General features: G+C 46.6%; 5 protein-coding genes across 5 annotated transcripts; 2 read left to right on the top strand and 3 right to left on the bottom strand.

Moving 5' to 3' along the window:
• Positions 1–624: 624 nt before the first annotated feature.
• BKA67DRAFT_525740 (putative kinesin light chain) lies at positions 625–3,867 on the bottom strand (the record flags this gene model as incomplete). The annotated part of the gene is made up of 2 exons (XM_046098689.1): positions 625–2,519; positions 2,889–3,867. 2 exons carry the CDS (start codon positions 3,865–3,867, stop codon positions 625–627), a joined length of 2,874 nt encoding a protein of 957 aa, XP_045952695.1.
• Positions 3,868–7,672: 3,805 nt separating this feature from the next.
• BKA67DRAFT_668983 (peptidase S8/S53 domain-containing protein) lies at positions 7,673–11,180 on the top strand. Its single transcript, XM_046108646.1, has 10 exons — positions 7,673–8,261; positions 8,319–8,379; positions 8,432–8,528; positions 8,578–8,692; positions 8,762–10,077; positions 10,134–10,243; positions 10,292–10,400; positions 10,449–10,536; positions 10,605–10,849; positions 10,907–11,180. The coding sequence occupies exons 1-10, from the start codon at positions 7,755–7,757 to the stop codon at positions 11,001–11,003; spliced, it is 2,745 nt and encodes a 914-aa protein (XP_045952696.1). The 5' UTR covers positions 7,673–7,754; the 3' UTR covers positions 11,004–11,180.
• A 1,900-nt stretch (positions 11,181–13,080) lies between these two features.
• BKA67DRAFT_541164 (uncharacterized protein) lies at positions 13,081–14,004 on the bottom strand (the record flags this gene model as incomplete). Its single annotated transcript, XM_046100882.1, has 4 exons — positions 13,081–13,347; positions 13,598–13,705; positions 13,762–13,847; positions 13,926–14,004. The coding sequence occupies 4 exons, from the start codon at positions 14,002–14,004 to the stop codon at positions 13,081–13,083; spliced, it is 540 nt and encodes a 179-aa protein (XP_045952697.1).
• A 929-nt stretch (positions 14,005–14,933) lies between these two features.
• BKA67DRAFT_664035 (uncharacterized protein) lies at positions 14,934–16,097 on the top strand (the record flags this gene model as incomplete). The annotated part of the gene is made up of 2 exons (XM_046108302.1): positions 14,934–15,406; positions 15,464–16,097. 2 exons carry the CDS (start codon positions 14,934–14,936, stop codon positions 16,095–16,097), a joined length of 1,107 nt encoding a protein of 368 aa, XP_045952698.1.
• Positions 16,098–17,503: 1,406 nt separating this feature from the next.
• BKA67DRAFT_595553 (uncharacterized protein) lies at positions 17,504–18,645 on the bottom strand (the record flags this gene model as incomplete). Its single annotated transcript, XM_046105176.1, has 2 exons — positions 17,504–17,990; positions 18,041–18,645. The coding sequence occupies 2 exons, from the start codon at positions 18,643–18,645 to the stop codon at positions 17,504–17,506; spliced, it is 1,092 nt and encodes a 363-aa protein (XP_045952699.1).
• Between the last annotated feature and the right edge of the window lie 2,676 nt (positions 18,646–21,321).

Raw genomic sequence — 21,321 nt, forward strand, 5'->3', positions numbered from 1 at the left:
TCATAGCATTGCCCATCCAGTTCAATCTAGGAGCCATACATACTTGATGGCAAAGGTGTGGCAACCGTGAAGCTCGCGGCGAGTACGCACATCGCCATCCAAGTTTGGGTCGGCAGCATTGTGTTGATATTTGCAGAAGTGGATTTCGAAGAGCAGAAGATGCGAGTTCAGTCTTTTAATCTTTTGTTGATCAAGTCAGAACAAAACCATGTATCGCAAATGGACAAGACTACTTATATACCTCACCTTCCCCGGCGCTAATGACCATCTTATGCAGTGCTTTTGGCCACCCTGGCACAGTGGGACACTTTGATCCCAGCATATATTGCTCATGTCCCATAAACTCGTCATAGCCTTATAACCGACACAGAACTCGAGATAACTAATAACGAGGTGTCAAAGGAGATCCGCTTCATGACTAAACTACGTCCGGAGTTGGTCTAGGACACCAGAAACACCTGTATAATAGTAAGTACGGCAGATTTTTTGAGTAAGTTATTATATTTCTCGTAATACCATGCCTTAAGATTACGATTAGGTCATTTACAAATGCAGGGGAAAATTCCATCATTCGACGTATTAGCAAGAAATATTTTACAAAAGTCCTTCCTAACCTCCTTCGGATCAATGTAATCTTGTCACTTCCGTATGCGCTAGTGTCCATGTATCTAATGTCTTAAGAGAAAAAATATAATCAGGGTGATAAGTCCCTAGGACAACCCGACGACGCCCCACACATTCCTGCATAAGACCGACGGCTTCCATATATCTGCTTTGACATTTCCATGTAAAAGCAAGATTAGCCATACTAGTCAGCGTGTGAGGATGGTCCGCTCCCAGTTTCTGTTTGCGAGTCTCTATTACTTCCAAAAATAACTTCTCCGCCGCGTCCAATCGACCTTGATTCCGATACGTCGACGCCAGGTTGGCCATACCAGTTAGCGTGTCAGGATGATCCGCTCCCAATTTCTGCTTGCGAGTCTCCATTACTTCCACATCTAGCTTCTCCGCCGCGTCCAATCGACCTTGACTCCAATACGTCGACGCCAGGTTGGCCATGCTAGTCAGCGTGGAAGGATGATCCGCCCCAAGAATTTCCTTCCTTAGACCTAATACTCTTTGGTGCCATTCTCCCGCTTCGACGCAATCTCCTTGAGATAGTAATGCCAAGCCTAGCTGATTCATACTTATCAATGTGTTTGTGTCTTTCGATCCGATTGTTCGTTCCCTACGCTTAAGCACATCTCGATGGGTTGAAACTGCATGGCTGTATTCCCCTAGAGAAAAATAGCAACGCCCGACATTATCGAGCAGTTCAACTGTTCGCTCTTCATTCACAATTTCCGGTATATCTGCTGTATACTGCCCATGGAGCAGGTACGGGGGGTACTCCTTAGCCTGCTCGTGCCCACCTGGTGGAATCAATTCCGTTAATCGCTTGATGACCTTTTGAGCAGTCCCTATCCATCTGCCCGTATCCCTCATTCGGTTTTGCATGACATGATGAACAAGATTATGGACGTCGTAATATCCCTTTCCTACACCTTCGTTCAGAAACGCGTAGGCCGTCAGTGTACCTAGGGCTTTGTCTTGTTCAACAGAGGATGTTGCTTGGGGAAATACGCTACGGGGAATGTCTTGTGGCGCGATGCAGGCGGAGAAGTCGAGGTATTCTGCGGCTAGCTGATATTCTCGTTTGATACGTTGGAAAGAGATCTGCCACGTGTGAACAATGGCGTTGCGAGACTGTTTATCGCGGTTTGGATCGTGGAAATCTTCATGTAGAAGTTCCATCATAGATTGACGAGTTTCTTTGAACAATTCCACGTATCTCTCAAGACAAGTTTCATTTGCTTTCATGAACGACAAGGCCTGGGTAATAGCCAGCGGAAGATAAGTAAGCATTTCTAGAAAAATGCTAACTGTCTTTTCTGAATATAGGCCTTGGTCTTCTTTTAATGCTTTGTTTAGTAAGTCTTCTGCTTCGGTTACCTTCATCTCGCCTAGATGGTGGCTCTGATTTTGTGCCAGATCGATGGCAATCTTACGGTTACGGGTTGTGAAAAGGACCACCCCATGCCGGCTGCGTGGAAGCTCATCATACAGTCGACGGCCGTTGGTTCCAGTATGAAAGAGGACATTTTTATCATCGACGTTATCGATGATCATTAACCATCGACCTTGATATTCTCCGCTTAGCTTTCTTCGCACTTGGCTAAGCATATCCCGTTCTAGATCATCGGCGCCAGGAATCTGTAAATGTATAGCAATCTCTCGATACGAATCTTTGAACCCGTCGATGTGAAATGAGGAGACCCAAAAGACGGCACATCCGGGGTTCTTCTCTCGCGTTCGATACGCGAGCTCGATAGCGACGGCGCTTTTGCCGCTGCCGCCGAGGCCGTAAATGGCTGCATACGAGTGATATTCCGGGTTTCGTAGACAGTGACAGAGACTTTCGAGTACATCGTTTCGGCCTGTAAACTGAGGATTCCTATTGAATGGCAATACCCATGGAGCTACCAAAACGCAATCTTAGTATTCATGCTCGTCTAATGAAGTTGTGATAAAATATAGAATCTAGGTTTATAATGTGCTTATATATTAAAACGAGTATAGAAAAGCTAATGAGAAAGCTGAAAGTATATAAAGGACTAGATTAAAGTAAATGAGTATAGGGGTAATAATAATATAATAATAATAACAATAATATAAAATAATTAAAAATGGAAAAAGAATTTATTAGCGCGCTAATAATTATGCCTCTGTAAGCCGCTAATGACTTGACTTGGGCTATTTTCTTTTCTCTTAGGGTTGTGGTTTACTTAAAGACAAGCTCGTCTTTCTATATCCTAGCGGAGGTGCTGAGTGGATAACATAAAGCGTACCTTTGATCGGCGCAAGATCTGCTACCTCCTTTCGTGATATGACTGAGAGAATCTCCTTCGCATATGCAGCCGCTGTTGCCGCTGCATACGGCTGCCACTTCTTGTTTTTGTGAGAATCGGCATAATAACAAATACCGCGGATTACAAGACACGGGAAATTGTTCATCAATCCGGCTGCCTCCATCTCAAAACAAAGAATCTTATTATCGAGACCTTGGGAGAGCCGGTCTCGTTCGACACCATCTTTGATAAGCGAGTTTGCTGAGGCGATGGTGCCATAATGGATTTGTACTTGCTCTTCTTCAGAGCGGTGAGATCTTTTGATTAGGCTCTGTGCATCACAACGTGTACAATCAGGACCTTCTACGGCATGGTGATAGTCCGATCGAAACAATCGGTCCGGTCCTGCTCTCTGTCGGCTGAACTTCGGTTTTGCCTCCAAGCTGGCGAGATAACCAACGAATGCGCTCTCGTCTAAATCATGGTTCTTTTGCACCTCAGCTAGCGCATTGAGTAATAGACGTGGGGGCTTGTCAAGGTGGCTAGTCTTTTCAAATTTGCCATTAGGCAGGCGCTTCCCCATATCGTACTGAAGCACACCACCATGGCCATGTTCAGGTTGGCTGACGACCACATCGCCTAGACGGATGTCCACGTGGTCGGACGGAACCCCGCCACCAACGCCGACCATCAGACCAATCTTGGCATTAGGAAACCGGGTTGATAGGAGTGTCGCGATATTTGCGGCTGAGGACATCCCAATAAGGCCAGCAGGGAGGCAGGCTATCACGACGTTATGGCCATGGATCTGCCCCAAGGTGTATAGAGTGTCATCGTTTCCTTGACGGTCTGGCGGTTCGTGCTGCTCATCAAGCATTGCAGTGGCAGCGGCATACTCGATAGGTAGAGCACTGATCCATCCAACGGTATATTCGCGCGAGTCAAGCCGAGGCCTCTTTTTCTCGGACGGAGTGGACATTGTCGTTGATAATCAGAAGCAATCGAAAAACATGTTTCAAAAGGAGATCATTCCCGAAGCTGTTATCATGTTAGCATATTGCTATAAGTTCCTACAATGAAACCAATGGGATGTCAGTACTTGAATGACCGAAAAAGTGCTGCACAACGACGTTTCACACAGTAATAGTTGATATTCTCCCGTGGGTAGTATATTATTTCAAATTCTTCCATGATTGACACAACAGAACTGGCGGAGGAAGAGGGGCCTCTAGAACTAATAGTTGGCGAGGTTGCGGAGACCTCGGCATCACGTCTTGCAATATAGCATAATCCCGGCATAGCCTGCATATGGGCCCACCAGGCAGCAGCAAATATGTTCTTGGAATGGATTTAGTTTCGTTCTTATGCACCTCTGTGCTGCGGTCCCCTCTTAGCGTTTGTCAAGGAGCTCGTCGGCGTCAAGGTCAGGAGGCCTGGCACGCTGTCTCCAAGACCAATTGGCACGGCAGACGACTTGCCGCTCATCACAACAACTGCGTACCGGTGGGCTGTGTAGGTCTCTGTGCGAGCCAGGGTGCACATCTTCCGCTGTGGCCTTTTTTTAGGCGAGTCCAGCCGTAGGCGTAATGCGTAACTTATCAGTCGCGCCATGGCTGTATCCAGACGCAGCTCACTCGATTTCGCTATTACGGGAGGTCTCCCAGTGGGCCTAACTAATCCCCGCTTCTCTAGGTTACTTCCTGGATACAAGAGATTGTGGCCGCATCAAAAGCGGCCAAGCGATAGCCCATACTTAAACGAGCTAGCCCCAGTGATACCCATATTAACCTAAAGCTTTTACACTTCTCATCTATCCTACAATCAAGTAACCCAGCAATTCACAAAACAAAAAAACATACAACAACGGGGACTCGCTGGTCATTGCCAAGTAGCTGCTAATCTAGCGCTTCTCAGACATCTAAGGTAGAGCGGATGGGGATGCCGAGTCTTCTAGGAGCTATGGTCATATGTGCTGATTGTGAAAGTTGCAAAATATATTGAGTCATCGTGGCCGTTGTCGCGAGTGTTGTATGTTGAATTGAATTGAACCATATCCTCCAACAAGATTGCGAATAGGCGATTGCTCAAGGATATCAACGAAACTAGACAACCCCAAATTTTTATTTTCCAAACTAGGAAAGATTAGGAGATTGGTCACAAACAAGAACGAGAACTGCTTACGGGCGACAGGCATAATCGTAAAACTTTTTTTTCTTTTCCCATCTACAGTCAATTCAGACACATCATGTACGTCGATAAGGCATATTGCAGCCAGGCATGGCTTTTTGATAGCTGCTATCGAAATGATCGACTTGTTCCGTTGCTATGATGACAATATTCGGACAGGTGATGATTCTGGACGTGGTAGATTTTCCAGAGGTGAAAGGAGGGACTATCAGTTACGGTTATATCGAAAAAACCAAAGCCAAGAGATTACCTCCCAGTCTGCAAGGGACAATTGGTGGTCCTGTGATGTTCGTCTCTGCTGTCCAAAGCCAAAAGGATAGAGGGTGGATAATAAGAGAGAAAGTGGTGCTTGCTACACAACGTACCCATTCATTTCGCCGTTACTTTGCTTTGCTTTGCTTTGCTAGGCCGATCTTACGTTAATATGAGCACTGAGTCTCGGGTGCTGAGCGACTGATATGGACAACCAGTTGCGTATGAAACTAAGAAAGGCTCCAAGGCCATAGTTGTCCTAGTACTGTCCGTATGTAGGCATCTAGTGCGGAATACTAACATGTCAACATCACTAGGGAAATAATCATACTAGCAATTGTTACTAGCTCCTATACTAGTTATATATAATGTGCATTCGACTTGACATCAATTGATGTTATGACTTATACATCTCAAACGGACGGAGACTTGCCGAATCAGTGAGTATCTCAAGAACGACCTATCGCGTGCGAGTAGAGGAACACCAGCAAATAGGTATAGACGACGTTGCTTTATCTATCGAAATCTTTTCCAACGACTGATATGATCTTTTATGGTACCAGTCACGAGGAAGATGATATAAATATATTAGACTTTTCACGGATTTGAGGCTCCCACTATCTGAATCACTGCGCTGAACTCTACTATCCTATTTCTACCAAGCCGATTCTTGTAGGGCCACCATTATCATCACAATCCGCCACATGTATCAATCCATTTTTATCTTCACTGCCGCCCCTGTCACGTTGACTCTTGGAGCAAAGGCATCAGTGTCGTCCGATATCTGAGACCTTTCTCATTTAGTTCCGGCTACATAACTATTGACTGCGAGTTGCCGCAACTTAGACAACCCCAATCACACTTGCAACAAGATGCAGAAAACCGATTTTGATGTCGCCATCTCATGTGATAGGGAGTGCAAATTGATAGTACACAAAGAAAGCTATGAGATTCTAGTCTTGCAGCAAAATCAAACAAAGATGGAGAAATGAACAGCCGGACGTGCCATGATGGGATGAACCAAGCTCATTGTACATTACTCTGATACTAGTTTATATCAACGTTCATAGACACAAAACTCAGTATGAAACTGAATAGCAATCGGGATTTTCCAGGGTTGAATTAGCAGACTTGGGTGGATGGATCTCAAGGTCTTTCACACAAACACGATACATCAAACTCCTCTTCTCACTTCCCAATTCTTTGAAGAACCTATACCAGCCACACTGGACTTCATTTATCACGATTCAACAGATTGATTGTTCGCAAGGCTGGTTAGTGACACTAAATTATAGCTGGCGAGGGAGCACATGGTCAACGCAATTTCCCTTGAATTGATACCCATAGTGTCGAGTCAAGCTAAAGTTAATATATGTATAAAGTTTTAAAGCCCTCAAATCTGAACTTCTTACATGTAACAGTCATATACAGGCGTCATGCATCAATTGAATCCTATTGTGCGGTTGATATCCGTTGATGGTGTCAACAGAAGACTTCCAGGCTCAGAATCCCTGTCCGTCAATATCACGTAATGCAATGTAGGCTGTTCGAAGAGCAATATATCCGCCAAAGAAACTGAGATGAACTGATACGTTTTGTATGCATGCTCTAGGACTTCAAGTTGGGTTGCGCTGCACAATACACGCAATGCGAACTTGTATTGCAGCCGTGAGATCAGGATGCGGATTAATAGTTCAGATCTCTACATCAAGCTATCATTAATCATCGGAGAACCTGAGACCTGCCGCATTTGATTTATATTACCCAAAAGATACGCAGATTAAAAGATCACAGGAGCTCTTGATTGGTGGTGCTAGAAGGTTATGCAATGCGTGTAGGGTTGAAACTAGATGAGGTACTCGCAAGGCCATTAGGTATACCATGCCGGAGCTCTTTTAGTAGAGCCTCCACCAATTAGAAGTCGCAGTAGGTACAACTGTAATAAAGAATTCTCAAGTCACGGGTGAATCACTGTTTTCATCCTTCAGTTGTTTGAGCCATCCTATCCGTATCGGTTTTATGCAGATAACTATCCCAGATATTTATCGAACCACAAATAATATGACGGGAGATGGTGGTGCGCTATGATTTGACCGCATTGAATGTGCCGACACCAGATTGATCTGCAGTATGCGTCTTATCGTTGTATTCGTCATTCATATCACAAGCGACTAATCCCGTGTTAATCCTGGCTTGCTGGGGTTGTTCATGCCCCAGGGACGGATAGACTGCTGAAATGGAACATTTGTGGAGATGCTTCCGGGGGCGAAATGAGCTATACGAGGTTCAAAGTCTTGGCCTTCTATGCCAGACAGGACAACACCACGATGTAAATGCTTTAAGTAGAAGAATATGCCACAATAACTATCGTTGTGCTCAAGTTGTTCGAGTTTGTGAACGGGCAATTAGGAAGTGCCGCATATCAAGATGTATGTGAAAAACATCGTTCTGTTTGCTTTGGCAGTTGCCTGCCAAACCACAGCGCAAAGCCTCCTCTTGCGCCAAGCGTCCAACTTCCCAGGTTCTAGTGATGTGACGCCGCGCCGCTATATCGTCGAGTTAAAGTCTCGCGACCACAGCGCTCACGTCGCAGAAAAGGTCGCCGGTATTCACGGCCTCAAGATTGTCAAGACTTTCGACCACGACATTTTTCCAGCTGTCAGCATCGAGTGCGACCACGCCTGTGATGCCACAACTGTGGCTGCGGCGTTGAATGACAACGAGGATGATAGTATAGTGGGCATGGTTTTCAAATCTACAACGATACAACTTGCGCCTACAATCGAGGGCGAGTCCTACAGCAACGATGCGGCAGCCTCCAACTACTCTGTCCATGGATTGACCGGTGTTGAAAAACTACATGAAGCAGGCATCATAGGCGTCGGTGCCACAGTAGCAATCGTCGACAGTGGTGTTCAATACACCCACCCTGCTGTGAGCAATTCGTCCTTGTTAGCTCCCGATTCTCGAAATTGATCAAAATTGTTGTAGCTTGGTGGCGGTATAGGTCCAAACTTCACTGTCGTTGGAGGCTATGACCTTGTTGGGAAGAGTAAGTCTGGTATGGCATTTATAATTGAATACATCTAATAATCCACCGTCAGATTGGCCTGATACTGCGCCTGACCCCGATGACGACCCAATGGACGAGTACGGCCACGGCACTCATGTTGCAGGAATCGTTGCTGGCAAAAGCGACCAGTAAGTTCTCTATGTTGCTCGGCGGTAGAATCTTTGACTGATCTCTTAGGTTTGTTGGAGTTGCTCCTGGCGCAAAGATCCTCTCCTTTAAGGTTTTCGGTGATAGCGGATATTCGAACGAAGAAACTGTGATTGAGGCATTTCTGAAAGCCTTTGACTCAGGAGTGAGTTCATCGACTGCAAGTGATCAACATATCTGGCATTGTGGATGCTAAAATATTGCTTTTTCTTAGGCCGATGTAATCACTGCGAGCCTTGGTGAGAAGAGCGGCTTCACATCCAATGCGTTGGCCGTCATCGCATCTCGAATGGTTGACCAAGGCGTCGTCGTGACTATTGCAGCCGGTAACGACGGACAGGATGGCGCCTTCGACATGAGCAACGGTGCTTCAGGTGCCCATGTTCTAACGATTGCAGCATCAGAGCCTGACGAGTTCCCTGCCCAAGAGTTCACTGCCAACTTTATCCTAGACGACAAGACGAATGCCACACAGCTTGGATATTACGGTGGCTCGAGCAACTTCCCTGTAACGGTAGTAGATTGGCCAATTGTACCCGTCACATTGAACGCATCGGTTGACGCTGATGCGTGTCTACCTCTTCCGGCCAACACACCCAACATGACGGGGAAGATTATGCTGATTCGATACGGCGGATGCTCTCTATACACAAAGCACAAGAATATTGCAGCGTTCGCACCCCAGTATATCCTGTTCTACGAAGATGACGGTGCGTTTCAATCACCAGTCACAGGCGTTACGCCAGGTCTCACGTCAGTGATCGAGGCACGTGCCGGGGAGGCTATCGTCAACACTATCATCGATGGCGGTAACGTGACAGCATCATTCGACATCTCGACGGGTCACTACGTAGGGCTTTATAACGCAGGTGGCGGACGTCCAGCACTGTATAGCACTTGGGGAAGTACCTTCGATCTAGCACTTAAGCCTGACATTGCCGCACCAGGAAGCAAGATACTCAGTACATACCCCACCAACGAGTATAAGGTACTTAGTGGAACCAGCATGGCCACACCTTATATTGCAGGAGTCGCAGCTCTCTACATCGGCAAGTTTGGTGGCCGGGCGGCACATGCCGACGACCCTGCTTGGGCTCAGCGTTTACATGCCAAGATTATGTCGACAGCGCATGCGGTAGCCTGGGCAGACTGGGCCACGACCGCTACAGACTACGGTTTCTATGCTCCGACCACTCAAGTTGGTGCTGGGTTCGTAGATGCCGCGAAGCTTTTTAACTATACTACAGAGTTGAGCTTCGATGGTCGCAAGTTTGAACTTAACGATACGGCCAACTTCCAAGGTGATCACTCGGTGTCCATCACCAACACAGGTAGCAGGGCAGTCACCTACACGTTTTCATTGCAGCCTGCGGGAGGCTATGAACCGTGGACACCCCTGGCCCCTGGCACCACTAAGTATGCAGCCCCAGGCCTCAAGCTATATGCCGAGATTAATCCCGTCGAGATGGTGCCAGCTGTAATCTTGCCGGAGGCTGTGACTATTGGAGAAGGTGACAGTGCAAACATTGAGTAAGATCAATAGAGGTCCCGAAAAAGTGTAGCATGGACTGACCACATTATAATAGCTTCAAGTTCACGGTGCCCCAAGGGCTCAATGTGTCCAACATCCCCGTATACAGCGGTAAGGTTTTGATCAGTGGTAACAATGGCGAGGAGCTCGGTATTCCTTATTTTGGTAAGCAACAATCATTGCCAACTGAGTACTAGATACTGACACAAACAGGTGTTGCGGCAAGTTTGACGGATGAAATTCAACACGTCTTTGATTATGGAAAATTGTTCCCCATTATGACAACTGGCGCCTCCCCCATTAGCATCTCTGTCAAGTCCAAGTAAGCGTAATATATTGTTTTATGACGTAATACTAAAAAGAATACCAGCTTTACTTTCAATCTCACTCGAGATTCGCAAGACTTTCCACACTTTTCGAATATGCTGGTTTGGGGCACGGAAGAGTTGCGTTGGGATGTAAGTAAATCTCAATTGGTTTAGATGAGGCAATTGCAATACAACTTTGGCTAACGGCCATTGCTCAGGTATTCGATGGCAACTATACGGAAGCAGACTGGACCTATCCTCCTGTAGCAGGCCAGAATGGCTTCATCGGTTCAGCGACGAGTTGGAACGGGACCAGCAAATCTGCGTGGTTTGACCCAGCAATAAATAGTGAGGATGACATCTTCTCCTTCCCGCTGCACACAGTACCGCGCAACACTCGAGCGGAGTATTACTGGCTAGGCAGATACGCGAATGGAACTCAGGCTCAACCTGGGGCTTACAAGTAGGTTTCGGATGGACACATGAAGACGTGAAACGAGATGTTAATGGACCTCGACAGATTCCGAATTGCAGCGCTCCGCCCATTCGGTGATCGACATGTTGCTGCAGACTGGGACGTTTATCCGACACCTGATCTTACATTTTTGCCGTTATAGGCTTTCCCGAGTACTGGCAAGGTTTTTACTATTCGTAGAGTTTGGATTCACGCATCAAGGCCCGTAAGTAGAGAACACACAAGATCTTCAAATACATAATCAACTCACTGTCGGAAGAAGAAAAGGCTCTGTGGCGTAGCTCAATAAGACAGAAGTACTATGGTGGTACATATGAACACTTCCAACGTGTCATTTTGGATTCTTTGTTAACAATATCACTCTGATACAATTTCTTCTCGTATTATCATGCTGGCATGTACAATTACTCTGACGTGGGTATCGTCACCAGTGAGTGCGGTACAACTACACCAGCGTTGCCAGAGTGAACGCCAATCCGTCAAAGCTACTGTCACGCTGCTATTATTGTTGCCCGAAATTTGTGAATTGTGAGCGAACTCTCTACTGTATGTGATATATGAAACCTGAACTGCATCCTCAATCCGCGATGTCTGAGTGCTAATATTCTTCCAGAAATAAATCGCCTAGCCGCCACAATGCCAATGCGATGCGTGGGCCGACGCTTCTCATCATGTACTCAGTTTCCAGCACGGCACTTGAATGGACTATAGTGATACTGTACAGCCAAATGTGCTATCATCAAATCCTTGAATCTGGTAAGGCGTGCATTCAGATGTGGTGGAATATGTACGAAAAAGCCCATCTACTCGATGAATATAGAAAGGGTCGGCCCAGGTGGGGTTTAGAACTTACGAGGTATTCTTATACACAAGGCAACCTTCGCCGCCCAGATTGACCATTAAGAAATAACAGAGATGGCAGGACTCGCCAATTTCAGGGAAAAGCAGGAAGTAAGGGAGTCGTTAGCGTGTGGCACTGGAATTCGGGCCTTGGATGATGTGAGCCACATGCCTCGGCTGGAATGCGGAATTCTACATAGCACTCCAGGATCAAGAAGATATTGCTGCAGTTGGCAAGGTGCCACAACGTTCACATTAGAAATTCTTAAAACAGCGGTTCCCAGAATGATTAGCGGCTGTCATTTGCGTCAGACTAAGAAGACCAACCACTGTAATCTGTACAGCCCATCATAGTTATGTGTAGCAATCCCGCCATACTCTCAACTGAAGTTGCGACATCTCAACGATGCCCAAGATGTTTAACGCGTTGTATTACACATATTACCGTCGCCGGTTTTGATCGTGGCAATTTTGGACACTATAACACACTTATCACTACTAAAACCATGTCTGATTAGCTCCTATTTGCCTACTTCCTAACATAACTCTCATGGCTAATTTTTAGTGAGTGCTATAAAATTCAAGATAATTCGCTCGCACTAAAAGGCCGGAATCAGCGATATAAGAAAATAATTGGTTGGGCATCTTTGGTATCGTACAAGTCAATAATAAAATCATTGTAATAAAAATATAACAGTACTTAATGGACGTCACTACTCTATGGGATCGTGATACTGATCGAATGTGTGTATATTGATCCTTAGTAGAGTGTTGTTTAGTGGCGTGGTTCCCCAACTATTCTGAAGGATCCCTAAAGGCTATCTATCAAGGGTGGACCGTACACCTCAGGCTTATGTACCACCGTATGTGAGCTGCCCCACGTTATCTGACCATGGCGCTAATACAGCTTAAGCGAACTACCCCGCGTTGCTTAATTTATAGCGCTAACACTATATAAGCGACACCGCTAATACTATATAAGCGAGAGCGCTAGCACTATATAAGCGACGCGCTAACAGTATGCTAAGCAGACTACCCCGCCAGCCCTCTTGACAATTAACTGTAAACATTTATTTGTTCCCTAGATCGTTCCTACCATTGTAGCCCAAATTTGACCTCATCATGGCGATTGTTGGCGATAAAATCTAAGTAAGTTACAATCGCAAATCCTGTTAGTATCATGCTGTGATAGCCATACATTGAAACAATCAGCGTCAGGGGTATTTAAGCGTGCCATTCCACGTTGACAAATTTTGCCAAGGTACCTCTCTCTTTCACCAACCCACCAAAGTCATCCCTCTCTTCACCAACCCACCAAGGTCATCCCTCCCTTCACCAACCCACCAAAGTCATCTCCCTCTTCATCAACCCACTTAAGTCTATCTTCCATCTGTCATTGCGCGAAGATCGCGATCGCACCTCACTCCGAAAAGCTCTTCCAACAAGCTCCCTGCCCAGCTTGATCCCTCCATCGCGTCAAGATACCGCGCCATTGGAGCATCACGTCCTTCGAACCCCTTACGTCTTCCGAGACCTCTTCGCAATCCGACTTCTGCTTTCGGGGTAATCTGACAAGCTTCCGCGACATCTTTACACTTTGTTGGCTCAACTCTTGACCTTCTGTTTGTGTGTACCAGCTTCGCTGACTGTAACGACCAACATCAGCGACTCTAACATCTGACCCCAGTAGCCCGAGCCCTAGCATCGGCTTTCCAACCGCTATCAGTTATCTGCGACCTCACCGACACTTGTGGTTCAACTCTTGGTCATCTGTGAGTTCCAGCTTCGCCAATCGTCACCAGCGACATCAGCTGTTCTAGTATTCGACCGCCCTGGCACCTCGTCACTGTCCGATTTCTACTCGCGGGGTACTTTGCCAATTTTCCGCGACCTCACCCACACTTGTGGCTCGACTTCGAACCATCTGTACCAGTTTCGCCGATTACCATTAGCGACATCAGCGACTCCAACATCTGACTGCTGTAGCCTGAGCTCCAGCCTCGGCTTTCAAACCGTTTTCAAGTCTCCATTCCTGGTCGTCAACAGCGTCTACTGTTCACCCAATACAGTTCAACAAAAGCGCAATCGGCAGTCCTATCACCGGTTTCACCAGTCTGGTGACGAAGACCGTTCTCGTTCCAACAGTCTACCCTGCCGAGTAAGTGAACTATTCCCTAGCTCTTATCACTGTTGCATGACTTGCCCATCGCAATTTCAATCATACCTTGCCGTAACTGCCTTCTTTTCTTGTGGCGAAGCTCAGAGGCTGGCATTGCTTGGCTCAGATTCAGTGACGATGCCATCGTGATCTGTGTTAGGACTTATTTGTTGAAGTCTCTGTGACTGAGTCTGTGAAAACTTATATACCAGAGCAAAAGGCGCTAAGGAGGGCGCTAGTCTAGCGCCCTCCTTAGCGCCTTCATAGCATGCTAGCGCTTCGCTTAGCATTAGCGTCTCGCTTGGCATACTAGCGCACATTGGCGCACTGACTAGCGCCTTGTTGTGCTTCCCTTCTTATTATAATGCGTCTTATGTTTCAGAACATGACTAATTCATTATCAAATTATAGGCATTTTCTAACAATACTTCATGATCTCACGTAAGTCTTTCACTATATTTCATCATGTTATTAGTTTTGAAATAAGTTTGATCACCGATCATACATCTTATTTCTTAGCTATCTTTATTATATAATGCCCCTTGAACTCCTCATGATTGTTTTCATCTTATTTACAACTCCAAGTCCTCTTCTCTTACGTTATCGATCCTAAAATCCAACATGCCATATTACCCTCAAGTACCATCTCTTATGACAATTTGTTATTAGCTATAATATAGCATAATACAAGCTAGAGATCACAGTCATATAACTACACCATTTACCCCCTTTCCGCCTATCATACGCATATCACAATCTCAACTCTGTCCCTCTACTAGCTTTCATATATACTAACTGACATACAGAACTTTCCTGGATTCGAAGACTCGCCGACTCAAACTTACTTTCCCAAGTATCCATACTCATCGACGAGCCGGTTGTTACTTACTCCAGTCATCGGCCAACATCAATGATCGCCGAGTGACTCATTAGGTTCCAGAGTTAGCAATCAAATAATTGTACTCACTCTCAAAACTTCCCATTCTTCGAAAATTCCTCGGTACTTTCCCAAAAGAAGGGCCAAAGCTTACAATCTGTTCTTCTCTAACAGCAAACAATCATTCCAATTCAACAATGGGTTCCCACTCCTCTTTAGCTGATCTTTCAGCAACTGCTGAAAACTCTACAGCTGTTCCTGTTAATGCTTCTACTCAGACTACCACGTCACATACTTCTGTGCAGGCTATTAGCGTCGATCCTACTCAGACTTTTGACTACAATAACGACGACGGTATTGCAACCCAGACGGCCTCGGCAAATGCATCTGTTCAGAATACTCCTGCTCAACCTGCAATCGGAGACAATTCCCACGTTTCTGACGACAACAGCGAAAACAACATTCCGACACCAGGTAGCGCTACCACCGCTCCCCTCAGAACTCATTCCGCTGAGGTCTCTGATGCTACTGCCCATCCCAACAATATCACGCATGATTCATCTGACCCGTCTCGTCCCGCTCAGCTGCTTGCTCGCTTCATGGCCATGAACTCAGCTCTCTTTCCTCAAGCTGTGGACGATTCCGATGAAACTCATGATGATGATGAAGTGTAAGTAACCTAAAGAAACGTCCAGAATCCTCAGATGATAACTAACCCTGGGTCTAGCATTGTCACCTTGCGAATTGACGGATTCGATATTATCATCCACCGTGAGATTACCGAGAAGTCCAAGATGCTTCGCACACGCCTGAACCCCAACTGGGACCCGGATTGTATCGCCGTGGTTATTTTGGATGGTGACTACAAGATCTGGCTCATTGTCGTCCTGGCCATGTACGGCTGTGTCGCCCTCCCCTTTGGTATCATCGAGGACAAGCCCGCCTGTGCTATCATTGAAGCTTTAGTCCACTCAGACTACCTCCTGGTCACCTATGATGTCCAAGTCTGCCTTTGCCGCATGATCACCGCCCGCTTTGCTGCGTTCAAGGACTGGAAGATAATTCCGTACAACAGCTTGACACAGCAGTTCCACACCAACAGGGCCATCGAGATCAATGAGACCCACAAGACCTGGAGCGCTCTCGACAATGGTATCTACACCCCGTTCCTGGAAGTTGGCTTCGCTCTCCTACTCAGTCACTACTGTCCCCTACCGGTCTACCACCAAGTCAGGCACCATTTCAGTCACGCCCTAGACGGACTTGGTCACACGGTTGGGATGCACCTTGCAAATGGGGACCGTCTTCTTATCGACTCCGCCTTTTGTCTATTCACCTTTCCGCCTCCCGGAGTGCTGTGAGATGGGGAGCATATGAGACATGAGAGATGAGACACCATCCAGAGATACAGTTTGCAGAAAGACACATCGCAGAGTTTTCAACTTGCTTTCAAAAAATACCGCAATGATACCCATACATAGCACATTCAGATGATTTGCCTGACGGTCAGCGTAGACGCGTACGAGGACCCCGGAATACACACAGATAGCACACGCAAATGGTTTGCTGGACGGTCAGCATAACTGTATGCCAAGACCCCAGAACACCCATAGATAGCAATAATAGCTTTGACATGCCTTCCATACTAAAGTCTTACAAGTTACTACTCGTGTCTGTTTTCTTAGATTGCCATCATAACGAAGTCGAGTCTTTTATACTACCTGTAATACCACCATTCCTTGGGTAATATCTCGGAGTCCCGTCCTTGCAACATATCATTTATATTCTGCAAGAGATTCAGGAATCAGAAAACTCCTTCTGTGAGAGACGGAGGAATCGCCGATTTTCTTATAGAATTACTCCAAAATAATAGAATCGTTACTTTTTATATAGAATCGCCGATTTCTATAGAGAACATCTTTTATCAAAAGAACGACTAACTCCTTCTCAAAGATGAACAAATGAAGCAAATGAGAATACTGTGGTATAAACATCAGAATAATTGACTGTTCTCATCCTCACACCAGTTGTCAAAGAGAGAAAAGTTTTCTAGTGATTTAATGAAAGACACAACCCATATGACCAACTAAAGAGCATTCGTTTAGCAATCGCCAGCGAGAATATTACTTAGATGATGGCGACTCGACATAGTGAATATTTGCATTTAGCACTTTGAGACAATATCGTGCACATGGAACACTTCAAGCGACAACGGCTGATAAGGACCCTGAGCAGGAGAATCTTTGACATGCGTCTACCGGCATATATACATATAATCCCCTCCTTATCTCAATACAATGTTGGTGATTTTCTTATCCACTTTGTGGGAGCTCTTTGTTTCAATGCAATCTGAGATGAAGTGAGGTGTTACCGTAGTGCCACCAAAGTCTCCACGGTTTTGCCTCGTGCGACGTTCATAGTCCGGCCCAAGGCAGCGGATTCACACTCCGCCGTAGTACAGCGGTATAAATTGACAATGGTGATGAAGGTCCCTAGCCCACGTGCGTCTGGTGAGACTGGACTTCTACTAGACAGTTGCCCAAGCCTCTCATCTGTCAAGAACATAGTCATCAACGTTTCAGCAACAAGGGGGGGGCGGGGGGCATCTCTTCAACTTTTCTCACGTAAATGTAAAGCGACGCTTCCCCAGGTTATTCAGACGAGCTAGCGTTATCGTTCCAGCTTCAAACGCAAGCTCGAACCAGGACACCATATAATTATGTTGAAGCTGATATTTAATATGGTATTGCTGGCTATCCCGATCTACCTAGATGTCGTCTTCAAGAGGGCTCAGTCCTTGAGCAGAACCAATGCGACTCTCAAAAAAGAACCTGAGTCTCTCGACCAATGCTCGGTCCGCCATGAACTTCTGGAAGCCGGCCGGGTTGGTCGCCGTCTCACTTTGAAGATCGGGGAATCCTGAAGGTGCCGGGATATCGCGTCGGATCGGCCAGGTGCCAAGTTGAGCCTGGTACTCGGGGCTGAGGATGAAGTTGTGGAGGAGCTTGGCTCCCTCAGGATGGGGTGCATCTTTCAGAATGGCACCTTGCTGAGCCCAAGAGACGTACTTGCCAGTCGTGGGATGCGTGAAGTTGAAGGGAGGGCTGGCGCCGAATCCTCCTCCAGCGGCGAAGTAGGCTGCTCGAGTGCTGTTGGCCTGGCCAGCGATTGTCGATGGTGTCGCGGTGCCACGCACCCACTGCGGGTTCTGCTCGAGCAGGGCATCGAACCAGGAAATGCCATACTGTTGTAAGCTTGGGGATGATAAGCGGCAATTCCCACAGACAAATCGCAAAGAACTTACATCAGGTTGAAGGCGAAAAGCACGGCGTCGTCGTCGTTGGGGTATGTCAGGACAAGCTTGTCCTTGAACTCTGGGCGCAACCAGTCTTCCCACTCGGTAGCTGCCTCGACTCCGGGAAGCTTCTGTGTATTAATGGCCCCGGACCAGAAGAAAAAGAAGAGACCATACCAGGCCGCATTGTCATCCTTGAAAGTACCATCAATCTCGTCGAAACCGTTGGGTGCGTAGTTTAACAGGGCGCCCTCTTGTGCCCATCGAGGGTAGTCGTGCAGGGTTTGAAGAATGACGCTATCCACGTACACAGCGTCACTGCCAGCTGCGAGCTGCTCGTCCAGCCTCACATCGTGGTACTTTGACAAGTCAACTGTGATGTTGAGGGTGATGCCTGGGAACCTCTCCTCAAACGCCCCTTTCAACCCGTCCTGCTGGTGCTTTTCGTCGCCGCCGTGCCAAACCGTGACGACGTCGCCCTCTGCTAGAGCAGCCTGGTAGATCTCATCAAGTGTACGGTTCTCGCGCTGCACGGCGCTGTTGAATCCGAGGACCTGGTCGTAACCAAACGCCCGATGTGCCAGTAAGGCCGCAAGTGTGGAGGTGCGCAACATGTCGATGAGATGGCTGGGTTGGCCAGGAGAAACGAGAGCGTTAGCGGCTTGGGTATCAGCAATGCGGTTGAGCAGCCATGAGATGTCAGTGCCACCGGCTCGAGTGCACTTTATACAAGCTCTGCAATTCCAAGCACATCCGGCAGCAATTAGGATCCGCAAGGTTTGTCAGATTTGTCATTGCAGCTGCTTAGGCATTGATTATGCGAGTATGGTGCGAGTGTCGGTGCAGATGGGTCCACTCCCATGGGACTGACAAAACCTTATTTCGTCCATCTTCATTTCATTTCATTTCGTATCGGCGGGATTAGCGCATACTTTAATGTCACGACATTCATGACACCATGCGACGAACCACCTTGCCCTGGTTATCCAGTTTTTCCCATGTTCTTTGACTATCCATTATAGCATGAATGAAGCTGTTTAGAAGTCCTCGCAGGTCGCATAATCGGTGTGGCGACAAGTGACAGCATTTCAGACACTTGACAAACATCACATCCTGTTTATTTGTCAACCGGACGCGTTTCTTAAACTGCGGCTCGCTCTCGCCATGGTTCTCCTTAGATAGCATGATGAATGAGAAATTAAGACGTGCAGATTGCGCTATTCCACATCTGATGACGAGTCAGGATCCTGGGAGATCCACTTGATTTGCACAGTTGACTGACATGCTGCTTCCTTGTATAAACAAGCCGTCTTCCGACCTAGACTAGGTCTAAAATGGAAAGTGAGTATGTTTTCAAAGAATAAACCTTGCAGGGTACGTACCAAGTGCATATTCCCAGGTGGTTCATGTGTCTGTCAATAAGACAAATGCAATTTCACAGCTGTACAAAATATTGTAGGACTAGGTGTGTTTTTGCTCCTTTGTCGGTCTGGTAGAACCATTCAAGCTTTTCCCCGGGGAAAGAGTGCAGAGCGGATAACAGTGGATTAGATTCATCTAAATGGCGGGAATTATAGTATGAGATTGTGCTTCAGGTGCCCATGCTAAGCGCCAAACTCATGGTCTAGCGTCGAGCACTTCCTTGTTATGAATAAGTTGGAACACGTTTTCTTGGCTTGTACAGACCTCACTTCCGGTGAAATGTTTTTGTGCATTAGCAAGACAACATCGATGAAGAACAAAACTCCAGGTCACCAGAGGTACCGAAGAGTCGAACTGATCTTGTAGGAAGCCTGACAAGTCAAGTGTCCCGTAACTTCCAGGTTCAAGTGGCTTCATTGAACACAACAACGGAGAGGGAGATGTGTTGCCCAACGGCTGTTAGTAGCTCTCTAGCTTCTCCGGTGATTTGGGGACAACGAAGGAAGTGTGTGCTCCTCAGAACCAAACTGTTCCATCTTGTTCGGAAGCTATATGAGGAATGCGCAGGTGTAGCTGTACGCATAATCGTGATTACGGAGGCTCGTCACTTTCTTGGCGATTTTGATAGCTCTGAACACTGAAATCTCAGGCCAAGTTATCTCAAACACCATATCGCTGGGGGAAAGTGCCAAGCATAGCAGTGACGTCCAGGATAGCCGCCATCCTGTCACAATTGAATGGCAAACGATCATTCGCCAATGCATCGCTTGTAGCTGGATGTACGTCGAAGTCCCACCAATCTTGAGAGCTGTTCGTATCGCTTCAAATAGGTGCCAGTCGCATGCATGAGTTGTTAAGATGCCGATGAGGCTCCAGCGAGGCTTTGGTTCCCATGGGATAATCCTGTATAAAAATTCCTTTTTCGTGGCACATTCAGACTCGGTGACAAAAATGAAACAAATTGATATTCTGATCTTCTGTTCCCTAGATCTGTGATTGGGGTTGGCTTTATTAAGCTGTAAGGGTCACTATTGTCATGGTTGTTGCGCTGGAGAGGAAAAACCAGCACACACATTCTACTGTGTACCATCTGCCCGAGTGTCTTAAGGCGCCGAAAATATCTCCACGCGACCTTCAAGAGGGCAGGTCCGACTCATTACCAAGTTTTCCATGGTCTATGAAATTATGGCGCTGCTGGCATAACTTAAGATTACAAGGTTACGGGTCGCCAACAAGGTTATGGATTATATTGGAACCCTATTGTGAAAATCCGGATACCCCCAGTAATTGCCCGCAACGCATCTTAAGAATAGCTGAAGCCGTTTAGATTCGAAGGAAGGAAGGTACCGCAGGGACTGGCGGAATATCTTCCAGTTCATCACCATCAACAGTAGGTTTCGAGGAGGTGAAGCCCAAAATGCCATGTGTAGAAACGCGGCGATTTGCTACTTAGAAATAACAATTGTCGAACAAAGCTCTGACGAATTTCATGACTTTCCGATGTGACTTGGAACCCTCGGGTGCTTGTATACAGTTTCATCGTCCCAAACTTGGAGCCTGAGATTCGTCGGCATACGTTTCTGAGTGAACTCTTTCCTGAGAAACTAAAACAAACAAAGCTTGTACAGTGTTGTTATGCTTATTGGTGCATAACGGATCAATGCAAGATACATGTGATCAACGAACTTTCACAAACCTCTGAGTGCTCATTGCAAATTAGTCATAATCGAATATGCATGCTCACCTAACACGAACAACCTCGGAGAATTTAGGCGGACCCCATTTGCACGATAGAATTATGTAAGGTAACTTTTCGTCGTTCTCCATCTCTTGTGATCCTCAGGCCATCCCAGTACACAATATCTCCT

This window comes from Truncatella angustata (assembly GCF_020726525.1).
Source record: "Truncatella angustata strain MPI-SDFR-AT-0073 chromosome Unknown BKA67scaffold_10, whole genome shotgun sequence".
NCBI lineage: Eukaryota > Fungi > Ascomycota > Sordariomycetes > Amphisphaeriales > Sporocadaceae > Truncatella > Truncatella angustata.